The following is a 16,296-nucleotide window of genomic DNA, read 5'->3' as shown; positions in this document are numbered from 1 at the left end:
CCTCCACATTCATGTTTAATATCCCGATCCAGTAAAATCAGACGCTTCTCTCAACTTTAACTCTAAAAGAGAAATTTGTATTGAGAAAAATACACATTTTTGGATTACACATAAATTTGAAAAGGATACTAATTGATAACATTTCCACTTAAACTCAGACAAAAGAAAGAAGAAGAAAAAGAAGAAAACAGCATAAAAAATGAAGTATTGGTTTTTTTAAACATAATAGTTTAAACACTGTGGTGCTCCATCATATTTTAATAAGACTCCATGCGCTCTTCTGTTTGTTATTGTTTTATCATAATACAGCCTCTACATTGTCTTTCTGAGTTAGAAATTAATTATTCAGCTCAATTACACATTTAAATCCTTTTGAAGTTTTTTCCTAAACTCACCAGGGAGTTGAAGCTCAATTTTTTGATATCGGATTGAAGTTACAAAACACATTTTACAGCTTCAGTGTTCTTAACATGCTTCATTTATTTAGGGTCAATTCAAAGTCAATAAGCCAACGATTGTTCCACTTTCAGCAGAGACTAAGAGCTGGAGGCGAAATGTGAGATATGGCTCTAAAATGTCAGCAGTGATCCTTTTTGTTGTTGTTGTTGTTTTTTTCTGTGAATAAATGAATAATAAAAATTATTTCTCCAGTATCCATTTAGAATTGTTTTTAGAAAGTATAGTTTTTTACTAATTGACTTCATGGAAAAAAAAAAAGAAATATTAGCAATGAGTTTTAACATGTCAGCAAGTCCAGTTAGTATTTTATAAAAAAAAAATAAATAAATAAAAACTGAACTGGGAAAAGTGCTTTTACATGTGAGACTATGAAACTGCCCCATGGAATACATAACTGATTTGTCAAGCATCCCTGCGTTGTCTAATACGGTGGTGACGCTCATGTTTTCTGTTGATGTCATGTCAAACCTTCAAACTTAAAATCGGTAACTTTCCACAGCAGGAACACATCAGGATCGTGTGTGTTTTGCGGCTCTTGACTGTAATTGGAGACTCCCGAGGGCCTTCGAAGCCATCCTTCTCAATCAGTTTTTCCTGCATCAGTCTGCTTAAACTTTAAATCCCATCTCATACGTCATCATGAATATTTCATGCGGCAGAGGAATGGCCCACTTCACAGGTTTGGCTTGCTTTAAGGATTAATGTGGAATCACTTTGGTAAGCAGATGAGCAGAGCGCCGGATCTCCAGCGTCTGTCCTTTAACAAGAACTCTTGCTCCTTCAAGGTGTCGGCTGATGGTTAATTCATTAATCCGCTCGATGACCGTGGGATGTTCCCTGCTTTTTTTTTTTTTTTTTTTTTTTTTTTAAACAGGGCTGGATTAAAATTAAATATTTATGATATAATAATAGAATGATAGAATAATTAGATTTGGGCCGCAAGCTGTGTCAATTCTGATTGTGAGCGGCGGTGAGTCACGGGTTTCGCTCGCTCACGCAGACCTATGGAGGACACGTCGTGGGTGTGGGCAGCCGTTCACATAGTGGAGTGTTCGAGCAGATCAACAAAGGCTGAGTCATGCAATGCATGATGGGTAGCTGCTGTTATGGGTATTCATAAGTGTGCGCAACAATGGAAAGCACTTTGGGTGTGACCGCAGAGACCGACGGGGGGTGCCATGAATTTATTCCGTTATAGATTGAATTTTCAGATCGCTGCGGGAGTTATTTGCATTTTCTTAGAAGGATTACAAGCAGCTGGGTTTGATCTTGATACAGCAGCTAAAGTCCGACTGTCCAATCAGTCGGGCTGAATCAGTGTTTTGGTGCAAACTAAATGTCAAAACCCAGAGCTGAGATAGTGTTCAAACATTCTGAGTGGAGTTTCCATGTGCTGCCGGTGGATTTTCTCTGGGTTATCCGGTTTCCTCTCGCAGTTCAGAAGCATGTATTTCAAGTTTATTGAGGCCACGTTTGCACGACAGTGTTTTCAAGTGAAAACAGAAAACTTCCTTAGTGTTTTCGGTGTCCGTTTGCATGACGTCTCTCAGAGTCGATGAAAACTTTTCTGCAACGAAAACGTGAAAATGATATTATTTCAAATGAAACATCGTCATGAGAACAGGGCCTGAAAGTATCCATGATGAACTGATTGTGTTACTGATTCGTTTAAGCTTCTCTTGTCATTTGTTCAGTGTGTTCCCTTTGTGTTTTTTGTCTCGTTGTACTGGTGTTTGTTGTTGTGGATATTGAGCCATGGTTTCATGTTTGCATCTTTCTTCTTTTGGCTGTGTGATTGTTGGATTTCTCCTCTCATGTGTTTTTGATTGCACCATCTCTGTGCTCCCTGATTGCTCTCAGCTTTACACCATTTTTATGTGTATGTGTGTGTGTGTGTGTGTGTATATCTACATTCTTCAGATTTGTCAGTTCATTTGTGTATTCAAACTGTTCATCCGCTACGTTGTTTTACATCTGTTTTTACCTTACTTTTTGATTTACTTTTCGTTTAAGAACGATCGCCAGCGACCTTTACAAGATTTAGGTTTAAACTTTTGTGTAGAGGTCAGTATCCCCACTTCTTTTTATTGATCAGGCTCTTTCTGAATGGCTTTTATCTGTGGTCCAGCTTCCTCCTACAGTTCAAAGATGTACTGGATGAATTGGCGTGTCTAAAGTGTGAATGTGAGTGTGTGTAGGTGTCCGTCTCTGTAGTTACCCTGTGAAAGAATGAAGGCAATAACCCAGAGTCAGCTGGGTAGAAATGAGCTCCAGCTTCACCCGCACCCATCAGATGGTTCAAATGGGTCGAGAATCTTGGATGGATGAATAAATAAAAATACATGGTTTCCAGAGGAAACGGAAAGGATTTATCCCGCTGACTTTGGTGATTTAGTGTCTATTTTTCAGTGGCATCTGTGGCACCTTTAGTTATTTGCAAGTGTTATGACTTAAAAGTGAAATTTGTGCTGATTCGTGGCTCAGAGATGATGAATCCTGCTGATCTTTTTTTTTTTTTTTCTTGTGTCTTTTCTGTAATTGTGTGTGGGATTTTCTTCCAAATGGAGCACCAAATGTTGACCAAATGTTATTAGACTGAGCAAAAGAAAACATTCTGAGTCTGAAGCAGTCGAGCTTATTTAGATGTAAGAGCTAAATTAGCTGAAATGGACCTCTCTTATTTACTGCTTTTTAGCTGCTAAAGTAATCTCAACAGACTTCACTTGATCAATCTCATATTTTCACCCTCCGAGATCGTTCCTAATGGAAAAAGGCAAATGCAAGGTCAGGGTGAGGTGGGGGATCCAATTACTAACTTTGGGATTGTCAAACGATTGTCTTCAAAATCCAGTCAGCTGGCATAGTACGATTATTCAATTCAGTTTCATGAGTGTTGTAGAGATTTAAATCTTGGTTCAGGTACAGATTCAAACCCGGGTTTGCATAGAGATTCAAACCGTGGTTTTTGTTTGGGTAGGAGATAGGTATTTCTTCATTTGAAGGAAGTGAAAATAAAAGGAATCCAGAATTTTTTGTGGAACTATGCTTACCCTGCCATGCTTAGGTTTCATGCTGCACTTTGCTATAATCCTCCTGAATATGCATCTTTTTGACTTCATTTATTCTGAGTCTCCTCCATGAAATTGGTGCATTTTGGATGAAAACCCGTTATCTTCATGACTACAGTAATCGCCGTGATATTTCGTACACAAGCTCCCTGACATTTCATGAAGTGGCGTCTCAAAGTGGAGCCAGCCCACCGTCAGACTGACACATTAGTCAACACGGCCTCGCGCAGACCGACTCCAGAGGAACCAGGGCTGTGGAAAAAGCACGCCGAGCTCCAGCTTTTCTGCGTCCTCCCACTTCAAACGAGGCCCGCACTATTTTGGGTGGGCACCTTTTGTGTCGATGTGTTTGAATGTTTGAAGAGTGACTCAACAGATGTGCGGCGAAACCGAAAAGTACTTGAAACATTTTGGAGAGAGAAGCTGCGGTATCAAACACAAGCTCATGTCAAGATGAACAGAAAACCAGATCTTTGTTTTCTGTTTGTTCCTCAACGGCTCAACAGATGTCCAAGAGATCCATTGGTAATTCTCTTTTTGAAAGCTGTGAATTACAAAATATGTTTGCTTCATTTATTGCATCTTCACATGTCCCCAAAGTTACATAGTTGCGGAATAAATAACAAACCCTTTTAAATATGTGAGCTGACATATAAAGTCCTGAAAATGATTAAATATTTGAGGAGTTTTGAACTTGTTGACATGAAATATACTATTTGCTGGTGTTTTTTTCTTCTTCTTTCTGAATGCATGTACATATTTGCCTTCAGGAGAATAACAGGGCAGTCATTTTGAAGAGGTCTCAGGTTGAATTCCCAGCAGTGTGCTGTGACTTGCTCCAGCATGTTGTAGGACATGAGCCCTGTCTCAAGACCACATTTTTAGGGTCTTGGGCTTCACTCGAGCTTGGCCCCTCAAAGTCTTGGTGTTGGGATGATCTGGTGTTGGTCCTGGTCCTGATTCAATCTCAGCAATATAAACTCTTGGTCTTGGGACGCTGCTCTGATTTTGGCCTTGACTCCGTCTTGGAAACTTACATTCCTGGTCTTGTCTTAGTTCTGTCTTGGTCTTAGAATGCTCTGGTCTTAGTCTGGTTCTTGGCCTTGTTATGCTGCTCTGGTCATGGTCTTGAATCGGTCCAGGAAACCTACATTCTTTGTCTCAGGTTGTTTTTCACACCAGGATAGTCCGGGACTCAGCTCTCTCTGACGGAGTGGAACAGAGAATCTTCAAAGCTTCATTTGGTTTGCCTTGCTTTCCAACTGCACTTTTGAGAGCGAACCAAACACATGGACAACATTACGCAAATCAGACAAGCAGAAGAAGAAATCCAGCTCATTTTATTGATGTGGATCAAAACCAGGACTCCCACCACAGTAGCCGACTAGAGACTACCCACAAACAACCCTGATATATAATCTTCTGATCATCTATCAGTGAGTGCCTGTACGTCCTCACCAATCCATTCAGTGCAAGACATCTGCTTCTTCTGACTAGCTTCGTTTACTTTTTTTAAATCAAATATGTTCTACTCCTTGTCACATCCTCTCACTACAACTGTTTCTGGTCTCTGAGTGGAGTATACTCAGAGACCAGAAAGTCCACAGGAGTTTTCAGGGGGACCAGAGTTCATTCGAAATATCTGGATTTTTGATCAAGGGGAGCTTTCACACATGCATAAATGATGAGGATTTTCCGAGAAAGTCCTGAATTGGTCTAAAGTCCAGATTTTACTGGCAACCCCAGTGTGAAAGCACCCTTTGAGGCCTGAAACACTGCATAGATTTGTACTGAAGCTATTCAGGAGAGAATTGATAAAATATTGAAAAGCTCCTACGTCCAACATGGGGCTCAAACCCAAGAGCCTGAAACTAAGTGTCTCATGCAATACTGACTGAGCTAGCCAGGATAGAGTTACTAACTGATGGTGGGGCACTGTCGCCCGAAACAAACTCACCAGCAAGGTAGTAAAGTCCAAGAAGAAGAAATTTCATTGATTATTCCGAACCAAAAGTCTAAATCCCGTTTCAGTGGCCATAAGCAAGAGTGATATAGTCTTCTGACCATCTATCATTAAGCGCTTACACTCTCCCACCACTCTACGTTTGTCAACTCTTTCTTTGTGTGTCTGTTTCTTCTGACTCACATCAGTGACTTTGTTTGTTTTACTACCCATGCATTGTGTTCCACGTCCCGTACTCTCGCCACAGCTGCCGGAAAGTCTGCTTACAAGGGAGTCGAGACCCACAATTTCAAGGGACCGAGCCTTGCCCCATTTTTAGATCCAGAACTGAGCCAAGAAGAGCCTTCACACATGCCCAAATGAGGGAGGCTATTTCACTGAAGTCACTGAAGTATCTCAGGTCCAGATCTAACAGGGCTGGAGTGAAAATGCCCTCACTCCTATCTTCATACTTAGTACTCTGGTCTTGCTCTTTTCTCAAGCCCCTTTCACACTGGCCAAAAAACCCGTTTAAACCCGCTAATAATTGGCTCCTCATGTGAAAGGGCTCACTTGGCATTAGACCCGGGTCTTTCAACATTGCAATCGACGTGGGTTTTTAGCGGGTCGGCTACGATCGGCTTTTAGTGGGAGGGGCGAAAGGAAGTGTGAAAGGCAGACGTGAGTCGACAGGGTAATTTAGAAGATGACGTCGACGCAGCGTGGCTACGTTAGCTCGCTAGTTGTTGTTTCTGGGCACAGCGTGAGATTTCCTTCTTCAAGTATTGGCAAGATAGCGAGACCAGAGAGCTCCTCTGGATCCGTGGGGAAGAGGAGATTCATCTACAGGTAACGGGGACTGTGTTCTGCTGCATTGTTTACTTTCGCTTTGCTCTGTCGCGCTGATGATGTCATCAATACGGGACACTATCAGCGCGGGAAAACGCAGCGATGCGGCTCGCCAGCAGGCGGTTTAGACTTGGGTCTGCAGGCAGTGTGAAAGGACACAAAAGGCGATTATTCGCAGGTAGAAAACACGGGTCGACCCGCTAGTTGCAGTGGGAAAGGGGTATCAGTCTCGAGTCACGGTATGTGGTCTTAACAACACCACCAGTTGACGGTAAACAAAGGCTCACTGTGATAACAATTGCCACCCTCTGCTAATCACTGGTATCCTAGAAATGTGCCCAGTAGTGAAGCTGATCCTTGGAAAACAAAAATAATAATAAAGGTCTTGTTTCTTCAGAGTGTGAGGAGCTGAACAGTTGTATCATTTGAACTCCTAACTTCAAATTTAGAGAGACCAAAAACTCCATAACCAGTCAGATGTGCCATCTATGTGGGAGGAGTTTTGGCTCTGTGTCTGCTTCATTAAAGAAATCAATTGTTATTCTGTTTATTTTAATCCCACTGGCTTGAATAACTGTTGTAAAGGAAGCCCAGAAGGATGGCTAATCTGTTTAAGAGGAAAGCTGTCAAAGATTTTTTTTTTTTGTCTTTTTCTTGGTTAACGTTCTCACATCAGATTTACATTTGGGTAAACAAGGCAAGAATTACTGCATCTCAATTAATGGCTTGTGAGCTCTCTGTTGCAGACATACTTTGTGCTTGCAGCTGATAAGACTGGTGTTTTTTTTTTTTTCTCACAAACAGCTTGTCGGAGAATACTAATTGAAGCTGTGTTGCTTCTCTATGTCCGTTCTTGAGTCTTGCACAGCTCGACCTCTCCCTTTTAATGAGAAAAAAAAAGACACTAAAACCTGTTGAATTATGTAAAATTTGAGAGGCCGCGACTCTCTCGCTGCTTTTAACGCCTATTAAAAAAAAAAAAACAAAAAAACAAGAGAGAGCATGATCCTCTTCTTCTCCGGTCGTACACAAACACACTCATTCACCTACACACACACACACACACACGCACACAAAAGCACCTGTGCATGGCAGGGGGCTCTGTGTGAGCAAAGCAAATATGTCTGTTCCCAAGACAACAGCAGATAATAGAGTCATTATAACAGGACAAACAGATTACACAGTGCAGCGCTGCAGCAGACGCCGCTCGTCCCATCGCACACATCAAAGAAACACTTCTACAGATTTAATCTTTCACTTATTTCAGCCTTAAACAATCATGGTTTGAACTTTTGAACGTTCCCGCATAGCATTAGCAGCTAGCTGGGAAGAGAACAGTTTTCTGTAAAAGACACGAGGGAGATGTTTGCATGTATTTGGTGACATTATCAATACACTGGTGTATGTTTGGCCAGTCTATTTTGTTGATCAGTTCATTTCGGATCATCTTGTATTGACAATACCTTTCATGTGCATGGTACCATTTGCGCCCTCTGGAGGAAAATAATGGTAATTATGCCTCCATATTGTTACACAAGAAGTTAGTTGCATAAGTCTGACTTCAATGCGTAAACTAGTAACTGTTTTTTCTTTTTTAAGAAGTGTAAGTAATGACTAAATTTAAACTAGCTATTTGGGAAATAAACTGAATCACTGATCTCATTTAGAACTGTCTTGATATCATGCAAATACCTCTGTAGTTGTAGAAGATTGTATCGACTGACTCGTCCATTTAAGTTCAGCAAGTTATGGAATATGCCGAATAAGCTGGATGCGAGCGCTCCTTCACAGAAATGAATACAATAATGACAACATTAAAGCTTATTGATATTAATTGATTTTAATATTGTCCATCAACCCCAACCTAATCCAAACACTGATTTTCGGTCTCAGTTTATCGCACAAATCACCAAACATTACTTCTCATCTTCAGTTTAATAATGAATGACACTGCAGGTCACTTTTTCTCAATGTGTTTAATTTAAGAACCTTTATGGTTCTAAACCCAGATGACGGTATGTCCGAGAAAGGTTAGAGAAATACACTTGTTTTGCCCTAAAAAGACATAAAAGAAAAACAACTGTGTTTGTTAAGTCATATTGATGAACATATAAACTTGTCCTGTAAAACAAGGCTTTAAGAGGCAGATCAACAAAGATCCTCGCTTTATCTGTTATTGTTCATGTTCACAATACAACTTTTTGAAAACGTGCCAACTTACTTACATCACAAAAACATTCTGCATCACCCTCTAGTGGCCAGACATGGAAACTACGTCCTTTCCAGTATTTCTGCCGTTACTGTGTGAACGGACTTTGTTTTCAAACTGCCATGCAAACTTTAAACATTTCTGAAGCGAATATGCAGAAACGGTGATGTCTGACTTGAAACATTGTAAACGCTGCCTCATACTTGTCGACTGGATAAGTCCTTTTCGCACCTTTTCCAAATGTTTCTTTGAGCTAGCTTTCAGTATTCAGTGACTCTGTTTGTCCTCATAAGTTTGTTGTCGCCTCGACAGGCTGTAATATTTACATGCGGGTTATTATTTTTGCCTTTTGCATAATCAGCCGACGTGGGTTATTCTTCCCATGAAGTCAACTTGTTTATTTGTTGAATTGGAAACGCATGAATATCAGGTATTTATTAGTCAAGATGCTGTCTTTGCTTTTGTACAAAATATCGGTGTTGTATTGACATCTTATTGACATGGGTGAGACAGATATGGTTTTACCTGGTTTTGGATTGGGAGAAAAATACACAGTATACAATATCACTACTCAAAAGTTTTGAGTTAGGAAGTTGCAGTGTCTCAAAGCTCAGAGAAGAGTAACAGTTTGTGCATATGAGTGTGGTGACCCTGCACTCTGTGGTCGTCAAATCGATACCCAATACACTCAAGTCTGATTGCAAACAACAGACGCCCGTCGAGACGGAAAAAAAGAAAAAAAAAATAGAATGAGCAAATAGAAATGGTGCACGTGATGTCTGGGGGTGTGAAAAAAGATGATTTCCAAGATTTGGAGTAATCTGTCTGCACAGTGGAGCTGTGGCTCGAATCAAATAAAAGCAGCCGTTTCTCGGCGGCTGATGTTGTTGTTCATCCTGTCCTGATTACTCACCGAGAGCAAATTGTAGCAATCACAATCAATATCAATTAATTAGCTCATTTTGAGCAAGGTGGGGATTAAGAGATATGGCTGCTTACACAAATCAATCCAAAGATGTAATTAGAATTTTCTCACATGTTGGGGAGGAAAGAAATACGATTCTTTGGCAACTTTTATATCATCGCGTTCAACTCTTCATATTAATTCTGCTTTATGTTTAACAGTAAGAAACCACTCTCTGTTATGCATATATCAGTTATAGATTCACCAGCCACTTTATTAGATACACCTTGCTTGTACCGGGTTGGACGACCCGTTTGCCTTCAGAACTGCCTTAATCCTTTGTGGCATAGATTCAACAAGGTACTCCAAATATTCCTCAGGGAGTTTGATCCTTATTGACATGATAGCATCATGCAGTTGCTGCAGATTTATCGGCTGCACATCCATGATGCAGTTCTCCTGTTCCACCACATCTCAAAGGTGCTCTGGTGATTGTGGAGGCCGTTTGAGTACAGTGAACTCATTGTCATGTTCAAGAAACCAGTCTGAGATGGTTGGAGCTTTATGACATGATGTATTATCCTGCTGGAAGTAGCCATCAGAAGATGCGTACACTGTGGTCATAAAGGGACGGGCATGGTCAGCAACAATACTCAGGTAGGCTGTGGCGTTGCAACAATGCTCAGTTGGTACTAAGGGGCCCAAAGCGTGCCCGGAAAATATCCCCCACACCATTACACCACCACCAGCAGCCTGAACCGTTGATACAAGGCAGAATTGATCCATGCTGTTGGTGTAAAATTCTGACCCTACCATCCGAATGTCGCAGCAGAAATCGAGACTCATCAGACCAGGCAAAGTTTTTCCAATCTTCTGTTGTCCATTTTTGGTGAGCCTGTGCGAATTGTAGCCTCAGTTTCCTGTTCTTAGCTGACAGGAGTGGCACCCGGTGTGGTCTTCTGCTGCTGTAGCCCATCTGCCTCAAGGTGTTGTGCATTCAGAGATGCTCTTCTGCAGACCTTGGTTGTAAAGAGTGGTTATTTGAGTTACTGTTGCCTTCCTATCAGCTCGAACCAGTCTGGCCATTCTCCTCTGACCTCTGGCATCAACAAGGCATTTCCGCCCACAGAACTGCCGCTCACTGGATATTTTCTCTATTTCAGACCATTCTCTGTAAATCCTAGAGATAGTTGTGCCTGAAAATCCCAGTAGATCAGCAGTTCAAAGCCACTTAAATCACCTTTCTTCCCCATTCTGATGCTCACTTTGAACTGCAGCAGATCGCCTTGACCATGTCTACATGCCTAAATGCATTGAGCTGCTGCCACGTGATTGGCTGATTTGAAATTTGCGTTAACGAGCAGTTGGACAGGTGTGCCTAATAAAGTGGCCGGTGAGTGTATATTTATCAGTTCATTGACATCTAATGAATCTTTCCTTGGATTAATTTCCATATTGGTTTGAATGCTTACATCAGTTGTGATCATGTGACTTTAACATGCGATATTCAAATGCTCCCCATGCACACCGTCAACATACCTAATTAACAGTAAGTTCGATCCCCCATCAGTCATACTTTCCTCATGTTTAGCCTGTAGCATCACTGATGAATGAGCCTTGAAACTGTTTATGAGCGACACTAAACACAAGATATTAGAAAACTTCACTTTCAGATCCTTTTTAACTCTTCATCCTCTGCTTGAAATTAGGATGGAATAAAACATTTCCACCGTTCTGTTATTTAAACTTATCCAGCTCTGGTGAAAAGATTTATCACCGCCACACAGTGGCATGGGAAATCAACAGCAGCTGGCAGGGAGAGCCGGATTATCGATGGATAAAGCTGGAGTGCAGTCACTCCTCAAGGTCGCTGCCATTCTGGCTTGTTTCTTTAAGGCTGCTGTTTTGGGTTAACTGCAGGAGTTAAGGTCAGGTTGAGTAAAGGAAGAGCTATTGCATGTGCATCAAACTTTCATGAGATGGAAACAGGCTTTCATTCCCCTCACTTCCCATCCGCTCTCTCTGTGGTGAAAAGGCTCCAGTCACATTTGGCTGCAAATTAGGAAGCCACTTCAATACCGACGCTTGGCCTGAGATATGATCTGTAATTGTCCTTTTCCTGCAGATACCAGCAGTGGATTAGTGGATGCTAATGTGGTGATGTTCCAGTTGCTTTTATGCTGCTGCAGATAAGTTGTCTCTCTGTTTCGAGTTGCAGTTTTTGTCTGAGTTTCAACCTCAAAGCAGCAACATTTTGCAATAAAAAAAACAAAACATTTCAGGATTTTTATGACCTCAAGGTAACCTGTGTCTGTACCAGTGTTTTGGTGTGTTTATTCGGAGATCACTGGGAGCAATTAAACCATGTAGCAGTTATGTTTTGCAAACTCACCAATAACCTTCCTATAATATTATCCAGATCTTCACTGAGCCCTGTGGGAAATTTTTGGTTCTCCAGCTTCTGCAGGCTCCAAGCTTATTAACCAGCAAGCTGCTTCTTGATCGCCTGGTGAATACAGTTTGACGACGTTTTCAAGTGAAAATGGAAAACTTTCACTGGGTTTTGGGCGTCCGTTCAACCGATGGTGATGCTCGGAGCCACTGAGCACAGCTGTTTGAAAAAGCCCCCATGGTGGAACTATTTGGAAACTATTTGGACGCTGTATCCATGGAAACGACAGCAAATGCAACTTTTCTGAAACATTGCTACGATGCATGTCGTCTATATGCCGAAATTATACCCCTTTCCCACTGCAGCTAGCGGGTCGACCCGTGTCTTCACCTGCTAACGATCGGCTTGTTTTGGTTTTTTTTAGACTCCTTTCCCACTGCATGCAGACCCGTGTCTAGAAGCCTGCTGGCGAGCCGCGGGTCTGCGTTTTCCCGCACTGATGGTGTCCCATGTTGATGACATCAGCACGACGGAGAAAAACGAAAGTAAACAATGCAGCGTAGCACAGTCCCTGTTACCTGTAGACGAAGCTCCTCTTCCCCACGGATCAGGGGAACCTCTCTGGTCTCGCTATCTTGAAGGAAATCTCATGCTGTGTCCAGAAACAACAACTAGCGCGCTAACGTGGCCGCTCTGTGTCGACGTCATCATGTAAAATCCCGGATGTGTCCCTCCCACTAAAACCCGGTACAAAGTGACCCGGTAAATTACCGGGTCGATTGCAGGGTCAAACGACCCGGGATTTCGACCCGGTAAAACCCTTTCCCACTGCCATGAGGAGCCGATAATTAGCGGGTTTAAACGGGTTTTTTGGCCAGTGGGAAAGGGGTATTAGAGAGGAACAGGGTTGAGTTATCGGTATATGTTGAGAGTATGAAGGAACCATTTCTTCAGTTTATGCTGAATTATTTTCATCCCTTAGGGTCAAATCTATCTCGTTCTCGATCTATATACTTGTCTCAGCCTGCAACTGTCATACAGTTTTGAACAGTGGCTCAAATCAAAATTCATGTTTCTTTATTAAGTTTACAAAACATCAACTTCTAAAATTGTCTCTTTTGAGTTATTCAGCCCTTTTTTCACCCCCAAGAAATCCACCTCCCCAGTTTCTTCACAAATCAGAGATTCACCTGACTTCAAACATATCATCCAACAAAAGTGTGGCTTTAAGAAGTATTTTGAAGTCCTATTACCATATTACACCCAAACCTGTGTTTTAAATTGTCATGATGCAATGCTTCAACCACAGTTCTTGATGCAGGATTTTCATGCTTATTGGCAACAACACTCATTTCACATGTAAATGTAAAAGCTGTGCTTTCTATTGCAAATCAGCTCGGTCAAGCCGAAGTTGGTGTTGGTGTTTTTTTTTTTCTTGAAGCGCATAACTAAGCACATGCTCAAGTGGGTGGAACGCCATATGGGAGAAGACAGAATCAATATTTGAGAATGCAAAACAGAACTTTCTCAGGACATGTAGAAACGAGGAATGGAAAAAAGCAGCATTAAAGCGGAGGAAAAATACTCCGTCTCGCTTTTGGAGGGCAGTGGTGGAAGTGATGCACATGCCAAACGATGGTGGGTGTTTCTTGGCAATGACTGAAGTGTTTAATACTTACACAGTTATGGGCTGTGGTGGAAGAGAACTAATCAATAAGGTGCTTTTTTTTTTAAAGCCGGGAGCTTCATTCATGCTGTAATATCTGAAGAAACCTTAGAAGAGTGAAAAAAAAATACTGCAATGCACATAAAATCCGTTTACGCCACATTTTAAAATTTTAACCGAATAACGTGTATGAATTGTATTGTCGGCCCCCATCGCTTGATGTTTTTTGAAGTCAGTTTGTGTGTGTGTGTGTGTGTGAGTCAGCAGCTTGTAGTCCAAAGATAAAGTCTAATTAAGCTAAAAGCTTCACTGGCTCCCCCATGACTCCATTCCAATCCCTCCTCCAAAAGTCTTCTACCTCACCGGAAACTTCTGGCTAATTGGACGCCCCTTCCTCCCCCACCGCCGCTGTAATCTTTCCAGCCCAAATAAGAGTAATGAATGGACACATTTCTGCGCCGCGCACCTATTCAATACCTCTTTTGGCAGCGCTCGCACACTCTCGGGGAGATTTTCTTGCTTGGTCATGTTTGTAAACAAAAGCTGATCCGGGGCTTTTTGAGTAGCGGGCAAAAATGCGGCTGATTGCCGAGCACCCCACCCCAAAAACCCACCCCCACCCCCCCACAGCACTTTATCTAAATCCTTCCGCACCACTGACTCCCCCTGTCTTGTCTTCCTCTCTCTCCTCAGGCTACGGGCACGCGGCGCCGGGGACCGACGCAGGAAAGGCCTTCTGCATGTTTTACGCCGTCCTGGGAATCCCTCTGACTCTCGTCATGTTCCAGAGTCTGGGCGAGCGGATGAACACTTTCGTCAAGTACCTGCTGAAACGCATCAAGAAGTGCTGCGGCATGAGCATCACCGACGTCTCCATGGAGAACATGGTGACGGTGGGGTTTTTCTCCTGCATCGGCACGCTTTGCATCGGCGCCGCCGCCTTCTCCCATTACGAGGACTGGAGCTTCTTCCAGTCCTACTATTACTGTTTCATCACATTAACGACTATAGGCTTTGGGGACTTCGTGGCCCTTCAGAAGAACCGGGCCCTCCAGAAGAAGCCCCTGTACGTGGCCTTTAGCTTCATGTACATCCTGGTGGGCCTGACGGTCATCGGGGCCTTCCTCAACCTGGTGGTGCTCCGCTTCCTGACTATGAACAGCGAGGACGAGCGGCGGGACGCCGAGGAGCGGGCGTCGCTCGCCGGGAACCGCAACAGCATGATCATCCACATTCAGGACGAGACGCTGCCGCGGGGGAGGCGGCGGCGCGAGGCGCCGTACCGGGCGGAGGTGACGGACCTGCAGTCGGTGTGCTCCTGCATGCACTACCACTCGCACGACTTCGGCAGCTCTGGGGGCGGGATGGGAGGGCTGGGCTGCGCCTTCTCCCACCAGAACTCCTTCAGCTCGCAGCTGAACCCCCACCAGTACTTTCACTCGGTCTCCTACAGGATCGAGGAGATCTCGCCCAGCACCTTGAAAAACAGCTTCTTCCCCTCGCCCGTCAGCTCGGTGTCGCCGGGCCTCCACAGTTTCTCGGACAATCACCAGCTCATGAGGAGAAGGAAATCTATCTGAACTCCCGCAGGCGCTCACGGGGACAAACCAGTTTCCCTGTTTTCTACACAAGGTCAAACACTTCTGATGCTGCTCCTTGCCCAAACCTTATGTCGGCACTTTGGATATCCTCAGTTTGGTTGTATGTAATATAAGTATTCCTGGGAAGACGTGAGGGACAGCCGAACAGCAAGCCTGGACACTCTGGGATGCAAAGCATGAAGCATGGATGTCTATTTTTTCAAGAGATTTGCTCCATTTAAGGGAAACGCACTCACATGAACACAAAAAAGACTTTCCTTATTACACATTTACACGACAAAAATTGATATATTTACCTTTGGTTTCATACCAAATGATGCACACTGGGGAAATACTATTTTTCAAAGAGAGTATGCTTGTTTCACCTTAACTTGAAGAAACATTGATCATTATGTAATATTCCATTGCGTCATCTCAGACAGAGAGTTTAAAATGACCTATCAGGTATTGTTTTCAATAAGCAATCATGTATTTAAATGGTTTTGCCACACATCAAGCCAAAATAATTGTTGCCAATATTAGCATGTGCATTAGATGTCATTTTACGAGTACGCCATGGCTTTGTGACATTGTTTCGTCTGTTTCCGGAGGAGTCGGGCAAAGAGGTGACTTGTATTGGATTCAAAGGATCATGCTGCTGTTATTAATATCTATAAATCCCTCATTTATCTGTCTGGAAAATTCAGATGTGGCCACAAAAGCTTTCGGTCTACTGTTAAAAACCTTAAGGAAATAATTCATCCCTGTTCACCAAGTCATCTTCATGCAGCCAAGGTTCATTGCTCTGATCACTAATTGATTAGCATCCTGCATATTTATGCGATACACTAAGGAAAAGTCAATATAGATGAGGCACAGGCTGAAGTCTTCAGCGTCAGGCAAATTGATCACTTCATTCCCATAATGCAACCTGACAACACATCCCGCTCCATTACTCTTTTAGCCATTCAACCAGCCACAACGTCTGATTAGAAATGTATTTAGGTTTGTTTTTAAACTTCAGCTTTTAGAATTAGAAATAAATAGTAAATGATGAATGAAGCAATAATTTTCTGAAGGCGCAAAGCAATGAAAGTGTCAGGTCTTATAATAGAATGTAATATAATAGTATAATAACCATAGAACTTTTATTTTCCAGTATTTTCCAACAGTGCTTTGTTAATAATCATTGAATTATTTTATTAACACATAAAGCCTAATTCTAAC

The 16,296-nt window shown here is 42.5% G+C and overlaps 1 protein-coding gene across 1 annotated transcript in view; it reads left to right on the top strand.

The window, feature by feature from the left end:
- kcnk9 (potassium channel, subfamily K, member 9) overlaps positions 1 to 15,715 on the top strand; it is a 42,431-nt gene extending 26,716 nt beyond the window's left edge. Inside the window, exon 2 of the mRNA XM_030121357.1 lies at positions 14,183 to 15,715. Within this exon, the coding sequence (XP_029977217.1) occupies positions 14,183 to 15,069 (887 nt within the window). The 3' untranslated portion in view covers positions 15,070 to 15,715. The remainder of the gene's footprint in view (positions 1 to 14,182) is intronic.
- The last annotated feature ends 581 nt before the right edge of the window (positions 15,716 to 16,296 follow it).

The sequence above is a fragment of the Salarias fasciatus genome, chromosome 22, assembly GCF_902148845.1.
Source record: "Salarias fasciatus chromosome 22, fSalaFa1.1, whole genome shotgun sequence".
Taxonomy (NCBI): domain Eukaryota; kingdom Metazoa; phylum Chordata; class Actinopteri; order Blenniiformes; family Blenniidae; genus Salarias; species Salarias fasciatus.
This window is presented reverse-complemented; position numbering and strand designations above follow the sequence as displayed.